Raw genomic sequence first — 26,320 nt, forward strand, 5'->3', positions numbered from 1 at the left:
CGGTCAGCGTTGAATTCAACATTGGGCGGCCTTAGAAAGTCCAGCTCCGGATTTTTCCTCAGGGTTTACTCTGGAAGCTTTCTCCTTGAGTGGGCATAGATGGAGGGCAGTGGAGGTTTTCCTTCTCCAAGATGAGTTACCCACCACAGCTGCCCAAAGTGACTGGTTTTAAGGTGCCAGTGACCTGTTTTTGCACCTTCTCCTGTCAGTACAACGGTTCTGCTCGGCTGAGTAGCTAAGCCACACGTGAAGGCCAGGAGCTGGACTTGGTTGTCAGTTGCTATTTGAGGCGCACGCCATTGGGAGCATTTATATGTAGTGGGAACTTATCCCCACTACCACCCCCGGCTATAACAACCTTAAGGAACTTCTCTTAAATTGGCACGTGGATAATAGAAAAATGGAGACTATGCAGAATGAAAGGATTAGATTGATTTTAAGGTAGGTTAAAAGGTCAGCACAACATTTGTGACCCAAACGGCCTGTACTGTGCTGTTCCATAACCTGTACTCTGGTCTCTTTATTGGAAACCCTGCTGTAGCCCATCCACTTCAAGGTTCTGTGTGTTGTGTGTTCAGAGATGTTTTTCTGCAGACCACTGTTGTAACATCTGAGTTACTGTCACCTTCCTGTCAGCTTGAACCAGTCTGGCCATTCTCCTCTGACCTCTCATTAACAAGGCGTTTTTATTCACAGAATAAACGTGTGTTGGCACGTGGCCAAGTGGTTAAGCGTCGGTCTACTGATCTGAAGGTCGTGAGTTCGAGCCTCAGCTGAGGCAGCGTGTTGTGTCCTTGAGCAAGGCACTTAACCACACATTGCTCTGCGACCACACTGGTGCCATGCTGTATGGGTCCTAATGCCCTTCCCTTGGACAACATCGGTGTCGTGGAGAGGGGAGACTTGCAGCATGGGCAACTGCTGGTCTTCCATACAACCTTGCCCAGGCCTGCGCCCTGGAAACCTCCCAAGGCTCAAATCCATGGTCTCACGAGACTAACGGATGCCTGTCAGTATTCACAGAACTGTTGCTCACTGGATGTTTTTTGTTTTTCACACCATTCCCTGTAGACTAGAGACTGTCATGCATGAAAATCCCAGGAGATCAGCAGTTCCTCCAGCATTTTGTGTGTGTTGCTTTGGATTTGCAGCATCTGCAGAATCTCTTGTGTTTGTATCGATTTATAAGTGTCTATTTTCTCATTCTTTGTAGAAGACACCTATGAGCGAACGATAACCGTTGACGGTGAGGGCACTACGCTTATTGTAATGGACACATGGGAAAACAAGGTAGTACAGTTATCTCCTATCACTCTGCATGCATAAGCCATTCAGGATGTATTTATGGATTTCCTCAATAAAGATGCCTGTGTACGAGCAAGCTGAGAGATCATATGGAGCTTGTGTTTGAATTGATGGGTGTTTTCTTCCTGTTTGTGAGGTCTGCCTCCAACCTTTATAGTCAGGAAATGATACAGTACAGAAACCAACCCACGATATTGGTATCCACAATTGTAATGGTAAACGGAGAGTCCATACAGAGTTGATATTTGAACTACGGACGGTTTGTGATAAACTGATGCACACCAGGAGACCAGTCAAAGCTGATCTACCTGAGCATGAATTTGGTAGAACTTTTACAAACGCAGTTGATGAGATTATCTTTAAAAATATATTTTGATAATAGAATGGTGGCTATAGGAAGATTTACTTAGGAAGCAGACTAGATCCTTATTACAAAATACAATAATGATGCACAGAGCTGCTTTTCTCATACAACGGGAGCACACTATAATATCGGTGAAGTCCCTGAAACTTGGGTGTTGTCACTGCTCCATTCCATGTCTCTACTCCTGCCTACAGTTCCTTGATATCATGTTTTCAATCTCTTGCTGCCGCTGTTGGAAGTTCCCACTTACTTCAAAAGGACAACAATTGTACCAGTGCCCAAGAAGAGCAGCTTGAGTTGCCTCAACGACTATCGTTCAGCCGCACTCACATCTATGGTGATGAAATGCTTTGAGAGGTTGGTCTTGGCGAGAATCAACTCCTGTCTCAGGAAGGACCTGGACCCACTGCAATTTGCCTATCGCCACTATAGGTCAACAGCAAAAGTGAACTCAATGGCTCTCCACTCGGCCTTGGATCACCTGCGCAATGCAAATACCTATGTCAGGATGCTGTTCATTGACTACAGCTCAGCTTTTAACGCCATCATTCCCACAGTCCTGATCGGAAAGCTACAGAACCTTGGTTCACCCTCCCTGGTTCAGTCCTTCCTACCTACATCCGTGGCACTTCACACGCTCTTGTCCTTTTCAATGATTTCATGTTCCCTGGCCCTGATCATCTTATTTTCACTATGGATGTCTAGTCCCTATTTACCTGGTCCATCCCTTTGTTTCTCAATCTCTCTGGAGACAGCTTATCTACTGATGTCTATTATAAACTCACTGACTCTCACAGCTACTTGGATTAGACCTCTTACCTCCCTGTTACTTGTAAAATTGCCAATCCCTTCTCTCAACTCCCCCATCTCTGCTGCATCTGCTCCCAGGATAAGGTTTTTCATTCCAGAACTAAAGAGGTGTCCTCCTCCTTCAAAGAAAGGGGCTTTCCTTCCTCCACCATCAACGCTGCCCTCAACCACATCTCTTCCATTTCACGCACGCCTGCCCGCACCCCATCCTTCTGCCACCCCACCAGGGATAGGGTTCCTCTTGTCCTCACCCACACCCCACCAGCCTCCACATCCAGCAAATAATGCTCTGGAATTTTTGCCGTCTCCTGTGAAATGAAATGAAATATCTTTATTGTCACTGCATAGTACAGTTGTCATGCACCAATACAGCGAAAATGAGTTTGCAACTCTCGTACTCAATGCTATAAAACAACAAATAAAATAAATAAACAATAAATAAATCAAGTAACCAGCCAGTACGAGCGATGTCCAGCAGTACAAAAGCACAACTCAGATGCAGGAAAGCCATTAAATCAGTATTAAAGTAGCAATATAACAAATTTATGGATGATGCTTGATCGATTGGTTCAGAGCAATTATAGCTCTGGGGAAAAAGCTATTTTTCAGTCTGGAAGTGCGGGCATCGAAAATCTTATAACGTCTGCCAGATGGAAGAAGTTCAAACAGATGAATGCATGGGTGTGTATTGTCCTTACAGATGCTTGTAGCTTTCCTTAGGCAGCGACAGCTGTAGGTGTCCTCCAGGACTGGGAGCTGTGTCCCGATGATCTTCTGTGCGCTAGAGACGATAGAGACGATCCTGCCACCAAGCACATCTCCTTCCCCTCCACTTTCCTCAGGGATCGCTCCGTATGTGACTCGCTTGTCCATCCCTCCCCACTGATCTCCCTCCTGGCGCTTATCCTTGCAAACGGAACAAGTGCTACACCTGCCCCTACACCTCCTCCCTCATTCCCATTCAGGGCCCCAGACAGTCCTCCCAGGTGAGGCGACACTTCACCTGTGAGTCTGTTAGTGATATACTGTATCCAGTGTTCCCAGTGTGGCCTCCTTTATATCACAAGATCACAAGACAAAGGAGCAGAAGTAGGCCATTCAGCCCATCGAGTCTACTCCGCAGCTCCCCCATGAGCTAAACTATTCACCCACCTAGTTCCAATTTCTGGCTTTTTCCCCATATCCCTTGATACCCTGACTAATTAGATACCTGTCAATCTCCTCCTTAAACACCCTCAATGATCAGACCTCCACAGCTGTATGTGGCAACGAATTCCACAAATCCACGACCCTCTGGCTAAAAAAAAATTCTCCTCATCTCTGTTCTAACTGGGTACCCTCTAATTCTAAGACTATGGCCTCTTGTCCTGGACTCACCCACCAAGGGAAACAACCTTTCTACATCTACTCTGTCCAACCCTTTTAACATTCGAAACGTTTCTATGAGATCCCCTCTCATTCTTCTATACTCTAATGAATACAATCCAAGAGCCGACAGACGCTCCTCATATGTTAGCCCCTGCATTCCAGGAATCATCCTCGTAAATCTTCTCCGAACTCTCTCCAACATCAGTATATCCTTTCTAAGAGAGGGGGCCCAAAACTGTACACTGTATTCCAAATGAGGTCTCACTAATGCTCCATAGAGCCTCATCAACACCTCCTTACTCTTAGACACTACTCCTCTTGAAATGAATGCCAACGTAGCATTCGCTTTCCTTACCGCCAATCCAACTTGGTGGTTAACCTTTAGGGTATCCTGCACGAGGACCCCCAAGTCCCTTTGCACTTCCGATTTTTGAATTTTCTCCCCATCTAAGTAATAATCTGCCCGATTATTTCTTCTTCCGAAATGTACAACGGTACATTTGTCAACGTTGTATCTCATCTGCCATTTCTTTGCCCACTCTCCTAAACTGACTAAGTCTCTCTGCAACCTTTCCATTTCTTCAACACTTCCTGCTCCTCCACCTATCTTGGTGTCATCCACAAACTTGGCCACAAAACCATTTAATCCATAATCTAAATCATCAATATACATTGTAAAAAGAAGCGGCCCCAACACCGACCCCTGCGGAACACCAGTAGTAACCGGCAACCAATCAGAATAGGATCCCTTTATTCCCATCCTTTACTTTCTGCCTATCAGCCAATGCTCCACCCACTCCAATATCTTTCCTATAATTCCATGGGCTCTTATCTTATTAAGCAGCCTCATATGCAGCACCTTATCGAAGGCCTTTTGAAAATCCAAATACACAACATCCACAGCCTCTCCCTTGTCAATCTTATTCGCGATTACCTCAAAAAATTCCAATAGGTTGGTGAGGCAGGATCTTCCCTTCATGAAACCATGCTGGCTTCGGCCTATCTTGTCATGCACCTCGAGGTATTTCATAAACTCGTCCTTGAGGATTGACTCCAATATCTTTCCAACCACCGATGTCAGACTAATAGGTCTGTAATTTTCTTTTTGCTGGCTCCTTCCTTTCTTAAATAGTGGAACTACACTTGCGACCTTCCAGTCCTCCGGAACCATGCCAGAGTCTATTGATTCCTGGAAGATCATTTCCAATGCCTCCACAATCTCCAAAGCCACCTCCTTCAGAACCCTTGGGTGCACCTCATCCGGGCCGGGAGACTTACCTATTCTTAGTCCACTTAGCTTCCCAAGCACTTTCTCTCTAGTAATCTTGACTGTATCTAATTCTATTCCCTGATACCTCTGGCTATCAGGTATATTGCTCATGTCTTCCACTGTGAAGACTGATGCAAAATACTCATTTAGTTCCTCCGCCATCTCTTTGTTATCCATTATAATTACTCCAGCATCATTTTCAATCGGTCCCGTATCTACCCTTGTCACTCTTTTACTCTTCATATATTTAAAAAAACTCTTGGTATCCTTTTTTATGTTAATCGCCAACTTCCTTTCGTAATTCATCTTTCCCTTCCTAATGACTTTCTTAGTTTCCTTCTGTAAGTTTTTAAAGGTCTTCCAGTCCTCATTTTTCCCACTAATTTTTGCTTCCTTGTACGCCGTTTCTTTTGCTTTTATTTTTGCCTTAACCTCTCTCGTTAGCCACGTTTGTGCCATTTTTCCATTCATGATTTTCTTTTTTCTTGGAATATATTTTTCCTGCATTTTCCTTATTTCTTGTAGGAATTTCATCCAATTCTGCTCTGCCGTCCCTCCATTTAGCTTACTTTTCCAATCGACTTGGGCCAGTTCCTCTCTCATACCGCTGTAATTTCCCCTGTTCCACTGAAATATCGATACACCTGATATCAGCTTCTCCTTTTCAAATTTGAAACTGAACTCAATCATATTATGATCACTTGAAACTGAACTCAATCATATTATATCAGGGAGACCAAACACAAATTGGGAGAATCTTTACTGAGCACCTACGCTCCGTCTGCCAGAAAAAGTGGGATCTCCCGGTGGCCACCCAGTTTAATTCCACTTCCCATTCCAACACGTCAGTCCATGGCCTCCTCTACTGTTGCGATGAGGCCACACTCAGGGTGGAGGAACAGCACCTTGTATTCCGTCTGGGTAGCCTCCAACCTGATAGCACGAATGTTGATTTCTTGAAGTTCTGGTAATGCTGCCCGTCCCCCCCTTCACCATTCCCCATCCCCATTTCCCTCTTTCAGCCTATTTCCTTTTCTGTCCATCACGTCCCTCTGGTGCTCCTCCCCCTTTTCTTTCTTCCATGGCCTTCTGTCCTCTTCTGTCTGATTCCCCCTTCTCCAGGCCTGTAATTCTTTCAACAATCAACTCCACAGCTCTTTATTTCACCTCTCCCCCTCTCCCGGTTTCACCTGTCACCTTGTGGTTCTTCTTCACCTCCCCCCACTTTCTTACTCTGACTCGTCATCTTTTCTTCCAGTCCTGATGAAAGGTCTCAGCCCAAAATGTTGACTGTACTCTTTTCCATAGATGCTGCCTGGCCTGCTGAGTTCCTCCAGCATTTTGTGTATGATTCCAGCATCTGCAGATTTTCCCTTGTTTGTGAGAACCTAGGTGTCTGTACCTCCCTCTGCAGCTGGATCCTCAACTTCCTAACTGGAAGACCACCATCTGTGCAGATTGGAAACAACATCTCCACCTCACTGACAATCTACACTGGTGCACCTCAGGGGTGTGTGCTTAGCCTACTGCCATACGCTCTCTATTCCCATGACTGTGTGGTGAGGCATAGCTCAAATACCATCTATAAATTTGCTGACAATACAACCATTGCTGGCAGAATATCAGATGTAGATGAGAGGGCGTACAGGAGTGAGATATACCAGCTGGTTGAGTGGTGTCGCAGCAACTACCTGGCACTCAACATCAGTAAGACCAAAGAGCTGATTGTAGACTTCAGGAAGGGTAAGATGAGGAAACGTGAACCATTCCTCATTGAGGGACCAGAAGTGGAGAGATTGAGCAATTTCAAATTCCTGGGTGTCAAGATCTCTGAGGATCTAACCTGGACACAACGTATTGATACAGCTATAAAGACAAGGCATCGGCTGTATGTATTTCATTAGGAATTTGAGGAGATTTGGTTTGTCAACTGAAACGATCAAACTTCTATGATGGAGCTGACTAGTTATACAAGTTTCTGCAACTTATTTCGATCTTGTGCAGTAGCTCCCTACCCCCCATACCAGACAGTGACGTAGCCAGTCAGAATGCTCTCCACGTGCACAAGATCAAAGTAAGTTCCAGAAATTTGTAAAATTAGTCACCTCCATTGTGGGTACTAACCTCTAGTATTCAAGACATCTTCAAGGAGCAGTGCCTTAGAAGGTGGTATCCATTATTAAGGACACCTGTCACCCAGGATATGCCTTCTTCTCACTCTTGCCATTAGGAAGGAGGTACAGGAGCCTGAAGGCACACAGTCAGCGATTCAGGAACAGCTTCTTCCCTTACCGTCCGATTTCTAAATGGACATTGGTCCCATGAACACTACTCACTATGTTTTTACTTGTTTTTTTACACTACTTATTTTTAACTATTTAATAGACATATATATATACATGGTTAATGTAATTCAGTTTTTTTTGTATATATATCTATCATATATTGCATTGTACTGCTGCCGTAAAGTTAACAAATTTTACAACCTGTGCTGGGGACATTAAACCTGAGTCTGATTCTGACTAGCACAATCCACATCACTACTTACTAGTTATTAGCCCTCACTATCTGTCCTTGCCCCTACAACACCTGTCATAAGTGAACCGCTAATATATTCAGTAAGGCTAGAGATTCTGCAGGTGCTGGAAGTCCAGAGTGACACACACAACATGCTGGAGGATCTCAGTAGGTCAGGCTACATGTATGGAAATGAATAAACAATCGAGGTTTCAGTTTGAGACCCTTCATCGGGACTGGAAAGTAAGGGAGAGGAAGCCAGAATAAGGTGGTGTGGGGAGGGGGGAGGGGGGAGTGCAAGCTGGGAGGTGACTGGGCCTGAAGTAAGAAGCTGGGAGGTGACAGATGGAAGAGGTAAAGGGCTGAAGAAGGAATCTGAAAGGAGAGGAGAGTGGACTGGGGAGAGAGGGAAGGAGGAGGGATACCTGAGAGAGAACTGGGGCAGGTTGAGGAGAAGTGAGGGGGTAAGAGGGGAGTCAGGACTGGGAATGTAAAAAGGGAGAAAAGTGCGGGGTGTGGAGTTACCAGAAGTTAGAGAAATCGATGTTCATTCCATCAGGTTGGAGGCTGCCCAGATGGAAAATGAGGTGTTGCTCCTCCAACCTGAGTGTGACCTCATCACGGCAGTAGAGAAGGCCTTGGGCCGCCATGTCAGAATGGGAATTGGAAATCAAAATAAAATGGCGGCCAGCGGGAAATCCTACTTGTAGTATTGTTGACTGTAATATAATCATTCAAACCACATTTGTCATCTTTAACATCTGCCGGACGATGCTGAGGATGTTCTACGAGTCTGTGGTGGCCAGTGCGATCATGTTTGCTGTTGTGAGCTGGGGCAGCAGGCTGAGGGTAGCAGACACCAACAGAATCAACAAACTCATTCATAAGGCCAGTGATGTTGTGGGGATGGAACTGGACTCTCTGACGGTGGTGTCTGAAAAGAGGATGCTGTCCAAGTTGCATGCCATCTTGGACAATGTCTCTCATCCACTACATAATGTACTGGGTGGGTACAGGAGTACATTCAGCCAGAGACTCATTCCACCGAGATGCAACACAGAGCGTCATAGGAAGTCATTCCTGCCTGTGACCATCAAACTTTACAACTCCTCCCTTGGAGGGTCAGACACCCTGAGCCAATAGGCTGGTCCTGGACTTATTTCCTGGCATCATTTACATATTATTATTTAATTATTTATGGGTTTATATTGCTATATCTATACTCTATTCTTGGTTGTGTGCAACTGTAACGAAACTCGATTTCCCTCGGGATCAATAAAGTATGACTATGACTATTACGTACCATGTGGCTCCAAGTTGATCACAAATTTTATGTCTTTATCTGCTTGCCAAAAGAACACACCCACTGTGTGTGAAACAAGTATTTATAATGTGAAATATTTTGTGTTGTTGTAACATGAACCTTACATAATTATTTACAATCAGCAGCCTTGAAGAAGGATGTAGGTTGAATGTTAACAAATGAGGATTGTTTGATTGCTTTGGGCCTGTAGTCACTGGAGTTTAGAAGAACGTTGGGGGGGGGTGGGGGGGTATCTCATTGAAACCTATCAAATATTGAAAGGCCTGGATAGAGTGGGCATGGAGAGGATGTTTCCTATAGTGGGGGAGACCTGAACTGAGGGCACAGCCTCAGAGTAGAGGGGTATCCATTTAGAGCAGAGGCAAGGAGGAATTTCTTTAGCCAGAGGGTGGTGAATCTGTGGAATTCATTGCCACAGATGGCTGTGAAGGCCAAGTCATTGGGTATATTTATAGTGGAGTTTGATAGCTTCGTGATTAGTCAGGGCATCAAAGGTTATGGGGAGAAGGCAGGAAAGTTGGGTTGAGAGAGATAATATGAGGGGGCATAATTTTTAAGGTGATTGGAGGAAAGTATAGGGTATTTATCAGTGGTCAGTTCTTTACACAGTGAGTGGTGAGTGGGTGTGTGGAATGCACTGCCAGAGATGATGATAGAGGCAGACACATTAGGGAGATTTAAGAAACTTAGCTAGGCACATGGATGATAGAAAAATGGAGGGCTTTGTGGGAGGAGAGGGTTAGATTGGGGGGGTTCCCAACTTTTTTATGCCATGGACCCCTACCATTAACCGAGGGGTTAGTGGAGTGCAGGTTGGAAACCCCTGAGTTAAATTGATTAGAAGGCCGAAAGGCCTGTGCTGTGCTGTAAAGTTCTGTGTTCTCATTCCACCCTAAACTCCATCAATGGATCAAAAGGTCTCACTGTGTAAATGTGACAAGTTGTTGACTTTACCTTACTCTTACCAAAGAGGAAAAAATCTTCCCTCACTTCTCCTAGAATCTAAAAGTCGTAGAACACCACAGCAGAGAAACAGGCCATTTGCCCACCTGGTCTGAGTTGAACTACTAATCTGTCTACTCCCATCGACCTGCCCCTGGGCCATGGTCCTCCATACCCCTCCTATCCATGTACCCATCCAAAACTCTCTTAAATGCTGAAATTGAGCGCACATCCACCACTTCCTCTGGCAACTCGTTCCTCGCTCTTGCCACCCTCTGAGTGAAAAAGATTCCCCTTTAAACATTTCACCTTTCACACTTAACCGCTGACATCTAATTCTACTCTCACCCAACCTCGGTGGGAAAAACCAGTTTACAATCTGATTATCATTAAATCTTTGCCTCCTGATTTTTCCCTGTACGCAAAGGACGATAGGTGCTTCCTACTTGCACTCTGATCATGTTTTACACCTCAGCGAAGTCTGCTGTGAGCCTGCTTTATCCCAGAGAAAACAAACCAGGCTTACTCAATCGTTGCTTATAGCTATACCTTTCTCGTCGAGCATGGTAACCTACCAGTTAGTGCATTGTTTTACAACAGGCAGCTGTAAGATCCGGCTTTGATCCCACTGCTGCCTGTAAGGACTTTGTGCATTTTCTCTGTGACCGCGTGGGTTTCCTCTGGGTGCTCCAGTTTCCTCCAAAGACGTACAGTTAGGGTTAGTGGGCTGTGGACTGCTATGTTGGTGCCGGAAGTGTGGCAACACTTGTGGGCTGCCCTGCACAATCCTCACTGATTTGAACTGATGCAAATGATACATTCCACTGTATGTTGTGATGTTCGTTCATTTGTCCGTTATGTGCTGTGTTGTATGCCATGGCAATCATGGTCTTTCAATTACCATGATTGTTCTTGACAAATTTTTCTGCAGAAGTGGTTTGTCATTGCCTCCTTCTGGGCAGTGTCTTTACAAGACGGGTGATCCCAACCATTATCAGTACTCTTCAGAGATTGTCTGCCTGGCGTCAGTGGTCACATAACTAGGATTTGTGATTGATGAGCACCAACTGCTCATACGACCATGCACCACCTGCTCCCATGGCTTCACGTGACCCTGATCGGGGGGGGGGGGGGCGGGGTGCTAAACAGATGCTACCCCTTGCCCAAGGGTGACCTACAGGCTAGAGGAGAGAAGGAGCATTTTACACCTCCTTTGGTAGAGGTGTATCTCCACCTCACCAACCAATTTGTCACTTTTAGATGTACATGTGACAAATATATCTAATCTTTGCGAGCTTTATGGATTCACTTTTACTGTAGTTTCACTGTTTTATTGCTGCAAGGTTGCATGAAATGGCTTTTGTACCGCCTAACAATCTGCAGACCTGCCTGAGTCAGATGCTAATGTTTCAATGTACATGTGACAAATAGAACCAGTTGTTAATCTTTATCATTTTCCATAAGAGCAGACTTGGGCCATTCAGCCTATACTACATTTCTAGTGCTGGCAACATCCTCAGAAGCTTCCTCTGCATCTTTCCCTCTGGTGTCACATTTTTTAATGACACAATCAGAAATGTACGCCAAACACCAGCTCCAGTCTTGCTTGTGCTGCCAGCAGTGTGAGCGATAGTTGCCCCTGATGCATTGGGTGGTGGGGTAGAGATACGTCTCTACCACAGGGGGTGTGAGGTGCTCCTACCCTCCACTAATCTGCAGGTCACCCTTGGCCAAGGTATAGCACCTGCTTAGCCCCCTGATCAGGGTCATGTGAAGTCATGGGAGCAATTGGTGCATGTCACAAGTCCTGGTGATGCGACCACTGACGCCAGGCAGACAATCTCTGAAGAGTGTTGATAATTGCTGGGGTCACCCGTCTTGTAACGACACCGCTCAGAAGAAGGCTCTTCTGTAGAAAAATTTGGCAAGAATACTCACGGTCATGGAAAGACCATAACTGCCCACATTATACGACGCGGCTCATAATGAACGTATCCCTGATGCCTGTGACTCTGTTTATTGACTGGCCCATAAAGGATTTGTGGATGTACACATCCTTCTATTCTGTCGTGCCTCTCAGAATCCTTTCAGCAAATATGATGCTTCAGATCACAGGACCTTAAAGATTAAAGGTTATCTTTATTTGTCACTTGTATATCAAAACATACTGTGAATGTGCTGTTGCATTGACTCAAATCAGCGAAGATTGTGCTGGCGGCCGGCTGCAAGTGTTGCCATGCCTCTGGTGCCGACATAGCATGCTCACAACTTACTAACCCTAATGTGTACATCTCTGGAATGTGGGAGGAAACAGGAGCACCCGGGGGAAACCCACGTGTCCATGTGGAGAACCTGCAAACTCCTGACAGACAGCAGCGGGAATCGAACTTCAATCTTACAGCTTGAGCTGACAAAGTTCAAAGTTCAAAGCTAATTTATTATCAAAGTTCATATATGTCACCGTATACAACTGCCAGATTGCAGGCAATCTCAGAAAATGCAAGAAACACAATAGAGTTAATGAAAGACCGAACGGAATGGGAAGGACAAACAAGCAATCTTCAAAAAAATCCAAACTCTGCAAATACAAAAAGAAAGAGGAAAAAAATAAGAAATAATAATCATAATAAATAAATAAGCATAAAATATTGAGAGCATGAGATGAAGAGTCCTTGAAAGTGAGTCCAGTTCGGTGAGAAATATTCAGTGTTGGGGTGAGTGAAGTTGTCCCCTCTGGTTCAGGAGACTGATGGTTGAAGAGTAATAACTGTTTCTGAACCTGGTGGTGTGGGTCCTGAGGCTCCTGTACCTCCTTTCACTGGCAGAGCATGGGCTGGACAGTGGAGGTCCTTGACGATGGATGCTGCTTTCCTGTGACAGCGCTCCGTGTAGACATGTTCAATGGTGGGGAGGGCTTTACCTCTACTGTATCCACTTCTTTTTACAGGCTTTCCCACACAAGGGCATTGGTGTTTCCATACCTGTCCATGATGCAGCCAGTCAATATTCTCTCCACCACCCTTCTAAAGAAATTTGTCAAAGTTTTAGATGACATGCTGAACCTTCACAAACTCATAAGAAATTACAGGCACTGTGGTGCTTTCTTCATAATGGTATTTACCTGCTGGACCCAGGACAGATCCTCTGGAGGAATTTAAAGTTGCTTACTCTCTGGTCCCCTGATCTCCCAATGAAGTCTGGCTCATGGACTTCTGGTTTTCTCCTCCTGAAGTCAATAATCATTTCCTTGGTCTTGCAGACAATGTGTGAGAGGTTGTGGTAGCACCACTCAACCAGATTTTCAATCATTCACATGTGAGAGTTTGTGAGGGCGCCACCACGTTTTGATTGTCAAAGCGAGAATAAAAGGCATTGAGCTCAACTAGGTTTCACTCTGTAGGAGGGGATGGCATTCAAGCCCTGTCACAGCTGTCGGGCTTCCTTCAGTGGAACAAGTTTGGTCTGGAATTGCCACTTTGCATATGAGATATGGCCCTTCATCAGCACAGACCTGAAATGTTAACTCGCGCTCTGACCTCCGGAGTGCTTCATACACTGGACTGGTCAAAGAACACTGAGGCTGTCTACAAGAAGGGTCAGAGCCGTCTCTATTTCCTGAGGAGACTGAGGTCCTTTAACATCTGCCCGACGATGCTGAGGATGTTCTATGAGTCTGTGGTGGCCAGTGCTATCATGTTTGCTGTTGTGTGCTGGGGCAGCAGGCTGAGGGTAGCAGACACCAACAGAATCAACAAACTCATTCGTAAGGCCAGTGATGTTGTGGGGATGGAACTGGACTCTCTGACGGTGGTGTCTGAAAAGAGGATGCTGTCTAAGTTGCATGCCATCTTGGTCAATGTCTCCCATCCACTACATAATGTACTGGTTGGGCACAGGAGTACATTCAGCCAGAGACTCATTCCACCGAGATGCAGCACAGAGCGTCATAGGAAGTCATTCCTGCCTGTGGCCATCAAACTTTACAACTCCTCCTTTGGAGGGTCAGACACCCTGAGCCGATAGGCTGGTCCTGGACATTTCCTGGCATAATTTACATATTACTATTTAATTATTTATGGTTTTATATGGCTATATCCTTGGTGCGACTGTAACGAAAACCAATTTCCCCCGGGATCAATAACGTACGACTCTGACTATGACGTTCTCTGTTTTCATTTCAGATTTCCAGCATCTTCAGTGTGTATATATTAGGTACTCTCTTGCTTGAGTGCCCCTGCCTCCCCAAGTGTGTTACCTCACACTGCGCTGGTTGGATTTCATTTGTTATTTTCCTTCTCAGTTGACCAGATTATCGTTTATTTTCCTGCTGCCTCTAGCTTTCCTCCTTGCTGTCAAACACACTGATCTTCTCGCGTTTTTCTTATTTCCCCTCCCTTTTTTGTCTTTGCCCGCTTTGGATATCATCAACTTTCTCTCTGTACTTTTGTTCTTTCCCATATCATTTTCCCTGATTCACGTGCTGGCTGCATCTTAACTTCCTCGATGGCTGTGAATGAGGAGGCTGCAGCTCTGGGCTGAGGCTTCTGAACACGCAATGGTTTTACATCAGGAGAAAAACGCAACAGCAGTTTGAGAGATAGAGATGTGCAGGATGACAGGAGGCCTAGATGGAGTGGACCTGGGTTATTGTGCTCAGTTCTGGTTGCCTCATATGGAAGTTTCTGTGAGGGTGCAGAGAAGATTTACCAGGATGCCGCCTGTCTTATGAGGATAGGTTGAGGACTTTTCTCTTTGGAGCAAAGGAGGATGAGAGGTAACTCAATAGAGGTATACAAGATGACAAGTGGCATAGATAGAGTGGACAGCCAGTGACCTTTTCCCAGGGTGCAAATGGCCAGTATGAGAGGGCACAATTTTAAGGTGATTGGAGGTGAGGTTTTTACAGAGAGTGGTGGGTATGTGGAAGAGAGGAGTGGTGATAGAGGCAGATACATTAGGGGCACTTAAGAAACTCGTAGATAGGCACATGGATGATATAAAAATGGGGAACTATGTGTGAGGGAAGAGTTAGATTGATCTTAGAGTAGGTTAAAAAATTGGCACAACATCGTGATCCCAACAATGTGTCTTCCACTTCCTCAGCCAGAATGTGACTGTGACAGCTTTTAAATATTCAGACACTTTGCCTCACTGCCCTTTGAAGGGAAGGATGTTCAGCACAGTAGCATAGTGGTTAGTGTAACACTATTACAGCGCAGTAACCCGGGTTCAATTCCTACTGCTGTCTGTAACGAGCTTGTATGTTGAGCCCACTGGGGGATCGGCTATGCTGGATTGGGTGTTGTGCAATGATCCAGAGGTGATGAGAGAGCTTAAGGTTAAGGAACCCTTAGGGAACAGTGATCACAATATCATCGAGTTCACTTTGAAACTTGAGAAGGAAAAAGTAAAATCCAATGTGTCGATATTTCAGTGGAATAAAGGAAATTACAATGGCATGAGAGGGGAACTGGCCAAGGTTGACTGGGAAGGGACATTTGCAGGAAGGACAGCAGAGCAGCAATAGCTGGAGTTTCTGCGAAAAATGAGGGAAGTGCAAGACAGATATATTCCCAATAATCTTCATATGGAAGAAGGACACTACTGTGGCTGACAAGAGGTGTCAGAGCCAAAGTAAAAGCAAAAGGGGGAAGGGGAAAAGTCAGGTAATAGGGAGTACCCCGGTGGCTGTGCCCCTTAACAACAGGTACTCCTGTTTGAGTACTGTTGGGGAGGACAGCTTACCCGGGGGAAGCGACAGTGGCCGTGCCTCCGGCACAGAGTCTGGCCCTGTAGCTCAGAAGGGTAGGGCAAGGAAGAGGAGGGCAGTTGTGATAGGGGACTCGATAGTAAGGGGGTCAGATAGGCGATTCTGTGGACGCAGTCCAGAGACCCGGATGGTAGTTTGCCTCCCTGGTGCCAGGGTCCGGGATATTTCTGATCGTGTCCAAGATATCCTGAAGTGGGAGGGTGAGGAGCCAGAGGTCGTGGTACATATAGGTACCAATGACATAGGTAGGAAAAGGGATGAGGTCCTGAAAGGAGAATATAGGGAGCTAGGAAGGGAGTTGAGAAAAAGGACCGCAAAGGTTGTAATCTCGGGATTCCTGCCTGTGCCACGCGACAGTGAGAGTAGGAATGCGATGAGGTGGAGGATAAATGCATGGCTGAGGAATTGGAGCAGGGGGCAGGGATTCAAGTTTTTGGATCATTGGGACCTCTTTTGGCGCAGGCGTGACCTGTACAAAAAGGACGGGTTACACTTGAATCCTAGGGGGACCAATATCCTGGCAGGGAGATTAGCGGGGGCTACTGAGGTGACTTTAAACTAGAATGGTTGGGGGGTGGGAATCAAATTAAAGAGGCTAGGCGTGAGGAGGTTAGTTCACAACAGGGGGATGGGAACCAGTGCAGAGAGACAGAGGGGTGTAAAGTGAGGGTAGAAGCAAAAAGTACTAAGGAGAAAAGTAAGAGTGGCAGGCCGACAAATCCAGGGCAAGCATTAAAAAGGGCCACTTTTCAGCATAATTGTATAAGGGCTAAGAGAGTTGTAAAAGAGCGCCTGAAGGCTTTGCATGTCAATGCAAGGAGCATTCGTAATAAGGTGGATGAATTGAAAGTGCAGATTGTTATTAATGATTATGATATAGTTGGGATCACAGAGACATGGCTCCAGGGTGACCAGGGATGGGAGCTCAATGTTCAGGGATATTCAATATTCAGGAGGGATAGACATGAAGGAAGGGGAGGTGGGGTGGCGTTGCTGTTTAAAGAAGAGATTAACGCAATAGAAAGGAAGGAGATAAGCCGGGAAGATGTGGAATAGATATGGGTAGAGCTGCGTAACACTAAGGGGCAGAAGACGCTGGTGGGAGTTGTGTACAGGCCACCTAATAGTAGTAGTGAGGTCGGAGATGGTATTAAACAGGAAATTAGAAATGTGTGCAATAAAGGAACAGCAGTTATAATGGGTGACTTCAATCTACATGTAGATTGGGTGAACCAAATTGGTAAAGGTGCTGAGGAAGAGGATTTCTTGGAATGTATGCGGGATGGTTTTTTGAACCAACATGTCGAGGAACCAACTAGAGAGCAGGCTATTCTGGACTGGGTTTTGAGCAATGAGGAAGGGTTAATTAGCAATCTTGTCGTGAGAGGCCCCTTGGGTAAGAGTGACCATAATATGGTGGAATTCTTCATTAAGATGGAGAGTGACATAGTTAATTCAGAAACAAAGGTTCTGAACTTAAAGAGGGGTAACTTTGAAGGTATGAGACGTGAATTAGCTAAGATAGACTGGCAAATGACACTTAAAGGATTGACGGTGGATATGCAATGGCAAGCATTTAAAGGTTGCATGGATGATTGTTCATCCCAGTTTGGCAAAAGAATAAATCAAGGAAGGTAGTGCACCCGTAACTGACAAGAGAAATTAGGGATAGTATCAATTCCAAAGAAGAAGCATACAAATTAGCCAGAGAAAGTGGCTCACCTGAGGACTGGGAGAAATTCAGAGTTCAGCAGAGGAGGACAAAGGGCTTAATTAGGAAGGGGAAAAAAGATTATGAGAGAAAACTGGCAGGGAACATAAAAACGGACTGTAAAAGCTTTTATAGATATGTAAAAAGGAAAAGACTGGTAAAGACAAATGTAGGTCCCCTGCAGACAGAAACAGGTGAATTGATTATGGGGAGCAAGGACATGGCAGACCAATTGAATAATTACTTTGGTTCTGTCTTCACTAAGGAGGACATAAATAATCTTCCAGAAATAGTCGGGGACAGAGGGTCCAGTGAGATGGAGGAACTGAGCGAAATACATGTTAGTAGGGAAGTGGTGTTAGGTAAATTGAAGGGATTGAAGGCAGATAAATCCCCAGGGCCAGGTGGTCTGTATCCTAGAGTGCTTAAGGAAGTAGCCCAAGAAATAGTGGATGCATTAGTGATAATTTTTCAAAACTCGTTAGATTCTGGACTAGTTCCTGAGGATTGGAGGGTAGCTAATGTAACTCCACTTTTTAAAAAAGGAGGGAGAGAGAAACCGGGGAATTATAGACCGGTTAGCCTAACGTCGGTGGTGGGGAAACTGCTGGAGTCAGTTATCAAGGATGTGATAACAGCACATTTGGAAAGTGGTGGAATGATCAGACAAAGTCAGCATGGATTTGTGAAAGGAAAATCATGTCTGACGAATCTCATAGAATTTTTTGAGGATGTAACTAGTAGAGTGGATAGGGGAGAACCAGTGGATGTGGTATATTTGGATTTTCAAAAGGCTTTTGACAAGGTCCCACGCAGGAGATTAGTGTGCAAACTTAAAGCACACGGTATTGGGGGTAAGGTATTGATGTGGATGGAGAATTGGTTAGCAGACAGGAAGCAAAGAGTGGGAATAAACGGGACCTTTTCAGAATGGCAGGCAGTGACTAGTGGGGTACCGCAAGGCTCAGTGCTGGGACCCCAGTTGTTTACAATATATATTAATGACTTGGATGAGGGAATTAAATGCAGCATCTCCAAGTTTGCGGATGACATGAAGCTGGGTGGCAGTGTTAGCTGTGAGGAGGATGCTAAGAGGATGCAGGGTGACTTGGATAGGCTGGGTGAGTGGGCAAATTCATGGCAGATGCAATTTAATGTGGATAAATGTGAAGTTGTCCACTTTGGTGGCAAAAATAGGAAAACAGATTATTATCTGAATGGTGGTCGATTAGGAAAAGGGGAGGTGCAACGAGACCTGGGTGTCATTATACACCAGTCATTGAAAGTGGGCATGCAGGTACAGCAGGCGGTGAAAAAGGCGAATGGTATGCTGGCATTTATAGCGAGAGGATTCGAGTACAGGAGCAGGGAGGTACTACTGCAGTTGTACAAGGCCTTGGTGAGACCACACCTGGAGTATTGTGTGCAGTTCTGGTCCCCTAATCTGAGGAAAGACATCCTTGCCATAGAGGGAGTACAAAGAAGGTTCACCAGATTGATTCCTGGGATGGCAGGACTTTCATATGAAGAAAGACTGGATGAACTGGGCTTGTACTCGTTGGAATTTAGAAGATTGTGGGGGGATCTGATTGAAACGTATAAAATCCTAAAGGGATTGGACAGGCTAGATGCAGGAAGATTGTTCCCGATGTTGGGGAAGTCCAGAACGAGGGGCCACAGTTTGAGGATAGAGGGGAAGCCTTTTAGGACCGAGATTAGGAAAAACTTCTTCACACAGAGAGTGGTGAATCTGTGGAATTCTCTGCCACAGGAAACAGTTGAGGCCAGTTCATTGGCTATATTTAAGAGGGAGTTAGATATGGCCCTTGTGGCTACGGGGGTCAGGGGGTATGGAGGGAAGGCTGGGGCGGGGTTCTGAGTTGGATGATCAGCCATGATCATAATAAATGGCGGTGCAGGCTCGAAGGGCCGAATGGCCTACTCCTGCACCTATTTTCCATGTTTCTCTGTTTCTATAAAATAGAGAGCATACAAGGAAGCCAAAGCTAGTGGGAAGATGGAGGATTGGGGAACTTTTAAAAACGTGCAGAAGGAAACTAAGAAGGTCATTAGGAAGGAAAAGATGAATTATGAAAGGAAGCTGGTGACTAATATCAAAGAAGATACTAAAAGTTTTTTTAAGTATATAAAGGGTAAAAGAGAGTTGAGGGTATATATAGGACCAATAGAAAATGATGCTGGAGATATTGTAATGAGAGACTCAGAGATGGCAGAGGAACTGAATGTGTATTTTGCATCAGTCTTCACAGTGGAAGACATCTGCAGTATACCAGACATTCAAGAGTGTCAGGGAAGTGAAAATTACGACTGAGAAAGTGCTCAGGAAGCATAATGGTCTGAGGATGGATAAATCTCCTGGACCTGATGGAATGTACCCTCGGGTTCAGAAGGAAGTAGCTGGAGAGATTGCGGAGCCATTAACAATGATTTTTCTAGAATCGATAGATTCTGGCATTGTACCGGATGACTGGAAAATTGCAAATGTTATTGTACTATTTAAGAAGGATGAGAGGCAGCAGAAAGGAAACTATAGATCTGTTAGCCTGACATCATTGGTTGGGAAGTTGTTGGAATCAATTGTTAGGGATGAAATTACGGACTACCTGGAGGCACATGACAAGACGGGCCAAAGCCAACATGGTTTCCTGAAAGAAAAATCCTGCCTGACAAACCTACTTCAATTTTTTTGAGGAAATTACAAGCAGGGTAGACAAAAAAGATGCAGTAAATGTTGTGTACTTGGATTTTCAGAAGGCCTTTGACAAGGTGCCACACATGAGGCCGCTTAGCAAAATAAGAGCCCATGGAATTACAGGGGAGATTCTAGCATGGGTGGAGCATTGGCTGGTCAGCAGAAAACAGAGAGTGGGAATAAAGGGATCCTATTCTGGCTGGCTGCCGGTTACCGATGGAGTTCCACAGGGGTCTGTTGGGACCGCTGCTTTTTATGATGTATGTCAATGATTTGGACTACGGTATTAATGAATTTGTAGCTTAATTTGCCAATGATACAAAGATAGGTGGAGGAGTGGGTAGTGTTGAGGAAACAGAGAGCCCACAGAGAGACTTCGATAGTTTAGGGGAATGGGCAAAGAAGTGGCAAATGAAATACAATTTTGGAAAGTGTATGGTCATGCACTTTGGTGGAAGAAGTAAACGGGCAGACTATTATTTAGATGGGGAGAGAATTCAAAATGTAGAGATGCAAAGGGACTTGGGAGTCCTTATGCAGGATACCCTAAAGGTTAACCTCTAGGTTGAGTTGGTTGTGCAGAAGGTGAATGCAATGTTGGCGTTCATTTCTAGAGGTATAGAATATAAGAGCAGGGATGTGATGTTGAGGCTCTATAGGCACACGTGAGACCACTCTTGGAGTATTGTGTGCAGTTTCGGGCTCCTTTTTTTAGAAAGGATATGCTGACATTGGAGAGGGTTCAGAGAAGATTCACCAGGATGATGAGGAACGTCTGGCAGCTTTTGGTCTGTCTTCCCTGGAGTTCAGGAGAATGAGGGGGGAATCTCATAGAAACATTCAGAATGTTAAAAGGCCTGAACAGATTAGATATGGCAAAGTTATTCCCCATGGTAGGGGATGCTAGGACAAGAGGGCATGACTTCAGGATTGAAGGACGTCCACTTAGAACTGAGATGCGGAGAAATTACTTTAGTTAGAGGCTGGTAAATCTGTGGAACTTGTTTCCACGAGCAGCTGTGGAGGCCAAGTCATTGGCTGCATTTAAGGCAGAGATAGATAGGTTCTTGATTAGCCAGGGCATCAAAGGGTATGGGGAGAAGGCAGGGGAGTGGAGATGACTGGAAGAATTGGATCAGCCCATGATTGAATGGTGGAGCAGACTCGATGGGCCGAATGGCGTTCTTCTGCTCCTATGTCTTATGGTCTTGTGTGAAAGTGTGGGTTTCCTCCGGATGCTTCAGTTTCCTCCCACAGTCTTAACATGTACGGGTGAGGGTTAGTGAGCTGTGGGCTTGCCATTTTGACAAAGGGAGCGTGGCTGCGCTTGTGGGCTGCCCCCAGCACATCTTTGGACAGTGCTGCCAATTGACACATGAGAAATGAAACTAATCTTTCATATTTAGTCCAGTCTTTAAGATTCCTGAAGAGTCAGGAGCCTCTATGTCAGAATCGGAGTCAGAATCATACTTAATATCACCCGCATATGTTGTGAAATTTGTCTTTGCAGCAGCAGTACATTGCAATGCATAATTCTAGAGAAAAAATGCAAATTACAGTATGTATATATATATATATATATATTTTTATAGTTAAATAAATAGTGCAAAAATAGAAATAAAAAAATGGTGAGGCGGTGTTCATGGGTTCAATGTCTGTTTAGAAATCAGATGGCAGAAGCTGTTCCAGAATTGTTGAGTGTGTGCCTTCAGACTCTTGTACCTCCTCCCTGATGGTACTAGTGAGAACAAGGCATGACCTGGGTGATGGGGGTCCCTAATGATGGCATCACTCCTTGAAGATGTCCTGGATATGACGGAAGCTGGTGCCCACGATGGAGCTAACTAAGTTTACAACTTTCTGCAGCTTACTTTGGTTCTGTGCAGTAGCCCCCTCCTCCCCACTCCAGACAGCGATGCCCCAGTTAGAATGCTCTTCACAGTACATCTGTGGAAATTTGCAGGTGTCTTTGATGACATACCAAATCTTCTCAAACTCCTAATGAAATCTCCTGCCTTCTCCCTGTTGTGCCGCCTTTGTAGCTGCATCAATATGTTGGGTCCAGTCGAGATCCTCAGAGATATTGACACAGGAAATTGACTGTCACTGTCTCCACTTCTGATCCCTCTATGAGGACTGGTGTGTTCCCTTGTCTTACCTTTCCTGAAGTCCGCAGTCAGCTCTTTGGTCCAATTATTTTACCCCTTCTAAATTCCAGCTCTCTGGGAGTCGTGCATGTGGATTCCAGAGTAACACCTCATGTAATATTTAGGTAGCCTCCAATCAGACGGCATAGGCACCAATTTCTCTAACTCAGGGGTTCCAAGCCTTCTTTATGTCATGGACCCCTACCGTTAACCGAGGGGTCCGTGGACCCCAGGTTGGGAACCCCTGCTCTAACTTCTGGTATTTTCTCCCTTCTCCCGTTCGGTCATTTTCCATTCCCCGTTCTGGCTCCTGTCTTACACCGCCTCGTCTCCTCACCTGCCCATCAGCTCCCTCTGGTTCCCCTCCTCCCATCTCCTTCTCCCACTTTCTTTTCCAATATTTTTATTAATTTCTTACATAAAAGAATACATAGAATATATTATATATCAATTATAATATAATGAAATCACAGATAAGGTGTAATTACCCCATATCCATATAAAATTAAAATTAAACATAATATTGAAAAGAGGTAATTATATTATTACAAAAAAAAACCTAAATCCACTACCAGAAAAAACAGCTGTCAGGTTAAAAAAAAAAGGGAAAGATCCTTAACGTATAGTAGAACATATTATTTGCCAACATCTGTGCTTAATAGCAAATCAAAGGCTATGAAAATAATTCAAAAAAGGTCCCCACAATGTGAAAAAATCTTGTCTAGGTTGGGAAGTTGAACAGCGAATCTTCTTTTATTCTGGCCTCTTCCCCCTTCCTGTCCTGTCCTGATGAAGGGTCTCGGCCCCAAACGCCGACTGTTTATTCATTCCCACGGATGAGATGCTGTCTGACCCGAGTGCCTCTAGCATTTCGTATGCATTGCTCTGGATTTCCAGCACCTGCACAATCTCTTGTGTTTATGTGGATTCCAGACCCCATGCACGCCAGTGAATTGTAATCTTTACCATTTAAATATCAAAATTGATATTTTCCCATTTTCCCCTATTGGAATCTTTGCATTAGATCTTCACCTACTCAGTCTATTTGCATCTCGTGGTAGATTTTATGTCACACTTACAACTTATGTTCTTATTATCTTTGACTTCGTCAACAAATTATCAATCTATGTACTCCAATCACAAGCAAGAGAAAATCTGCAGATGCTGGAAATCCAAGCAACACACACAAAATGCTGGAGAAACTTAGCAGGCCAGGCATCATTGATGGAAAACAGTACAGTTCTGCCAAGAAAATGGCAGAATTTGTCTTCAAAATGGTTACAATTGATACCTGTGCCTGGTTGGAAGCCTGGGAAGAGTTTATTCACCACATTCTCTTTTACAAAGTTTACACCAGGAGTTTAAACATAAGACATTCTGGAAATCCAGACCAACGCACACAAATGCTGGAAGAACTCAGCAGGTCAGGCAGCATCTGTAGAGGGGAAATAGCTAAGACCATAAGCTATAGGAGCAGAATTAGGCCATTTGACCCATTGGGTTTGCTCCACCATTTCATCATGGCTGATCCATTTCCCCCTCAGCCCCAATCTCCTGCCTTCTCCCCATTTCCCTTCATGCCCTGAGCAATCAAGAATCTATCAACCTCAGCCTTAAATATACATAAAGATGTGGCCTCCACAGCTGCCTGTGGCAATAAATTCCACAGATTCACCACTCTCTGGTTAAAGAAATTCCTCCTCATCTCCGTTCTAAAAGGACCCCCCTCTATTCTGAGGCTGCCTCCTCTGGTCTTAGACTGACCCACCAAAGGAAACATCCTTCAACAATCAATGTTTCAGTTTGAGGCTCTTCGTCAGAACTGGAAAGGATGGGAGAAGACGCTAGAATAAGAAAGTGGGAGAGTCAAAGAGTTTTATGAATTTTTACAATGGAAAAGATTAATTGAGTAAATCAGTCCAAGAGCAACACACACAAAATGCTGGAGGAACTCAGCAGGTCAGGCAGCATCTATGGAAATGAATAAACAGTCAACATCTCAGATCTTCACCAGGACTGGAAATGAAGAGGGAAGAAGCCAGAATAAGAAGGTGGGGGAAGGGAGGAAGTACAAACTAGCTAGTGAGAGGCGATACCAGGTGAGGGGGAAGATGGGTGGGTTGGGGAAGGGGAATGAGATAAGAAGCTGGAGGTGACAGGGAAAGAGGTAAAGTGCTGAAGAAGAAAGAATTTGACAGGAGAGGATAGTGGACCATAGGAAAAAGGAAGGAGGTGGGCAGGTGAGGTGCTAGCATTTCCTTTCTTAGGTAAGGGGCCCAAAATAAAAGAAGACAAGCCTGTAAACTGTACTGTGTAATATAGTTTTGCACTGTGTGGGACCCGGAGTGATCATTTAAGAAATTGCATACTGGAATTGTGCGTGGATGTTGGAATGAACTTGTTGAAATTTGTTGGTGTAAACCTTCTGTAGCTTCAAAACCGGTCCTGAAGAATGGTCTTGGCTGAATTGTTGACTCTTTACTCCTCTCCATAGATGCTGCCTGCCCTGCTGAGTTCCTCCAGCATTTTGTGTGGGTTGCTCTGGATTTCCAGCATCTGCAGAATCTCTTGTGTTTACATTCTGCAGATGCAGATGATCCTGTTGAAGGATCTTAGTCCAAAATGTTGGCCGTTTATTCCTCTCCAAGATGCTGGCTAACCTGCTGAGTTGCTCCTGCATGTCAATGGTCCAGTTTAATATCAGAGAATGTATACAGTACGCAACCTGAGATTCTTACTCTTCACAGACATCCACAAAACAGAAGGAAAATCCCCGAAGAATGAATGACAGAAGAAAATTAGAACCCTAAAGACCCCACTCCCCCATTTGCTCCAGCTCCATGCAATAACAAAGCTCCCAGCGACCACGATCTAGAGACTATCAGGAACTACTGTCCATCCCAACATTTCAACATCCCACAGGCTCTCTCTCTCTCTCGCTAACAAGGTAGAAAGAGATATCACTCCTGCAGCAAACGAGGGGGGAGACCAACAGCTCGCTGTTCCGATGTTACAATCTGCTGCTTGGCTTGTTCGAGCTCCCAGGGTCCGAGGGTCTTCTTTCGACAGCAACATGCACTGCTGCCTTGATGTGTCAGTTGGCAGCACTGGTGAGGAACCAGGTCATCCACAGGGCTGCACCCCGCAGGTGCACCTCTTCCAGGCTGCACCCAGAGATATCAAAAACGCCAGGCCGCCTGACGAGTCCTGAGAGCGGGAGCCCGCTGCCCGTGAAGAGCTGCAGTTTGAGTGCAGCTGTAGATCATGGACTCTGACAGGATCCCACCCACTTTGAAAAGGGGAAAAGAGACATTAAAAGAGGAAAATCAGAATCTCTTGTGTTTGAAATCAGACTGATGCAGTTTCTGCTCTGTGGACTTTCCTACTGAGTATTCAGTTATCTTCTCTGGCATATGGCACTGTAGTTGAACATGATGTAAAGTAAAATGGAACATGATGGTTTTTCTGTTCAGAAATAGGATTGATTTTGATTTTTCTCATCTCAATCTGTGCTTGGCAGGATGAAGACAGCTGGGTGCAGGATCACTGTATGCAGATTGGCGACGCTTATCTCATCGTCTACTCCATCACAGACAGAGCAAGTTTTGAGAAAGCGTCCGAGCTTCGTATTCAGCTCCGGAGGACGCGGCAGGCTGAGGATATTCCAATTATACTAGTTGGGAATAAATGTGATCTTGTGCGATGTCGGGAGGTATCAGTGGCAGGTATGTTTCTCCTCGGTTCCCTAAGGTTGTTGTAGCTGGGATGGTAGTGGGGACGAGCTCCCACTAGCTATTAAACGCTCCCAATGATGTGCATCTCAGATAGCCTCTGACAGCTGTCCAGCTCCTGGCCTTCACATCTGGCTTAGTTACCAAGTCCAGTGGTACCGTTTCTACTGACAGGAGAAGGGGTAAAGGCAGGGTACTGCTGCCTTAAAACCTTTTGCTTTGGGTAGATGGTATTTGTCAGCAGTGGTCGGCAGCTCATCTAGGAGAGGGAAAACTCTGATCTTAAACCTCTGCTGCTTTGGAGCTATACCCACTCGGGGTTGGCTTCAGGAGTGAACGCTGGGGAAA

At 45.1% G+C, this 26,320-nt stretch overlaps 1 protein-coding gene across 2 annotated transcripts in view; it reads left to right on the top strand.

Annotated features, from left to right (window-relative positions):
- The window catches only part of gem (GTP binding protein overexpressed in skeletal muscle), a 47,271-nt gene that overhangs the window by 14,984 nt on the left and 5,967 nt on the right, over positions 1-26,320 (top strand). For both annotated transcript variants that reach the window (XM_072251919.1, XM_072251912.1), the window contains exons 3-4: positions 1,214-1,290; positions 25,762-25,966. In XM_072251919.1, coding sequence (XP_072108020.1) covers positions 1,214-1,290; positions 25,762-25,966 — 282 coding nt within the window. The remainder of the gene's footprint in view (positions 1-1,213; positions 1,291-25,761; positions 25,967-26,320) is intronic.

Source organism: Mobula birostris, chromosome 1, assembly GCF_030028105.1.
Source record: "Mobula birostris isolate sMobBir1 chromosome 1, sMobBir1.hap1, whole genome shotgun sequence".
Classification (NCBI taxonomy): Eukaryota; Metazoa; Chordata; class Chondrichthyes; order Myliobatiformes; family Myliobatidae; genus Mobula; species Mobula birostris.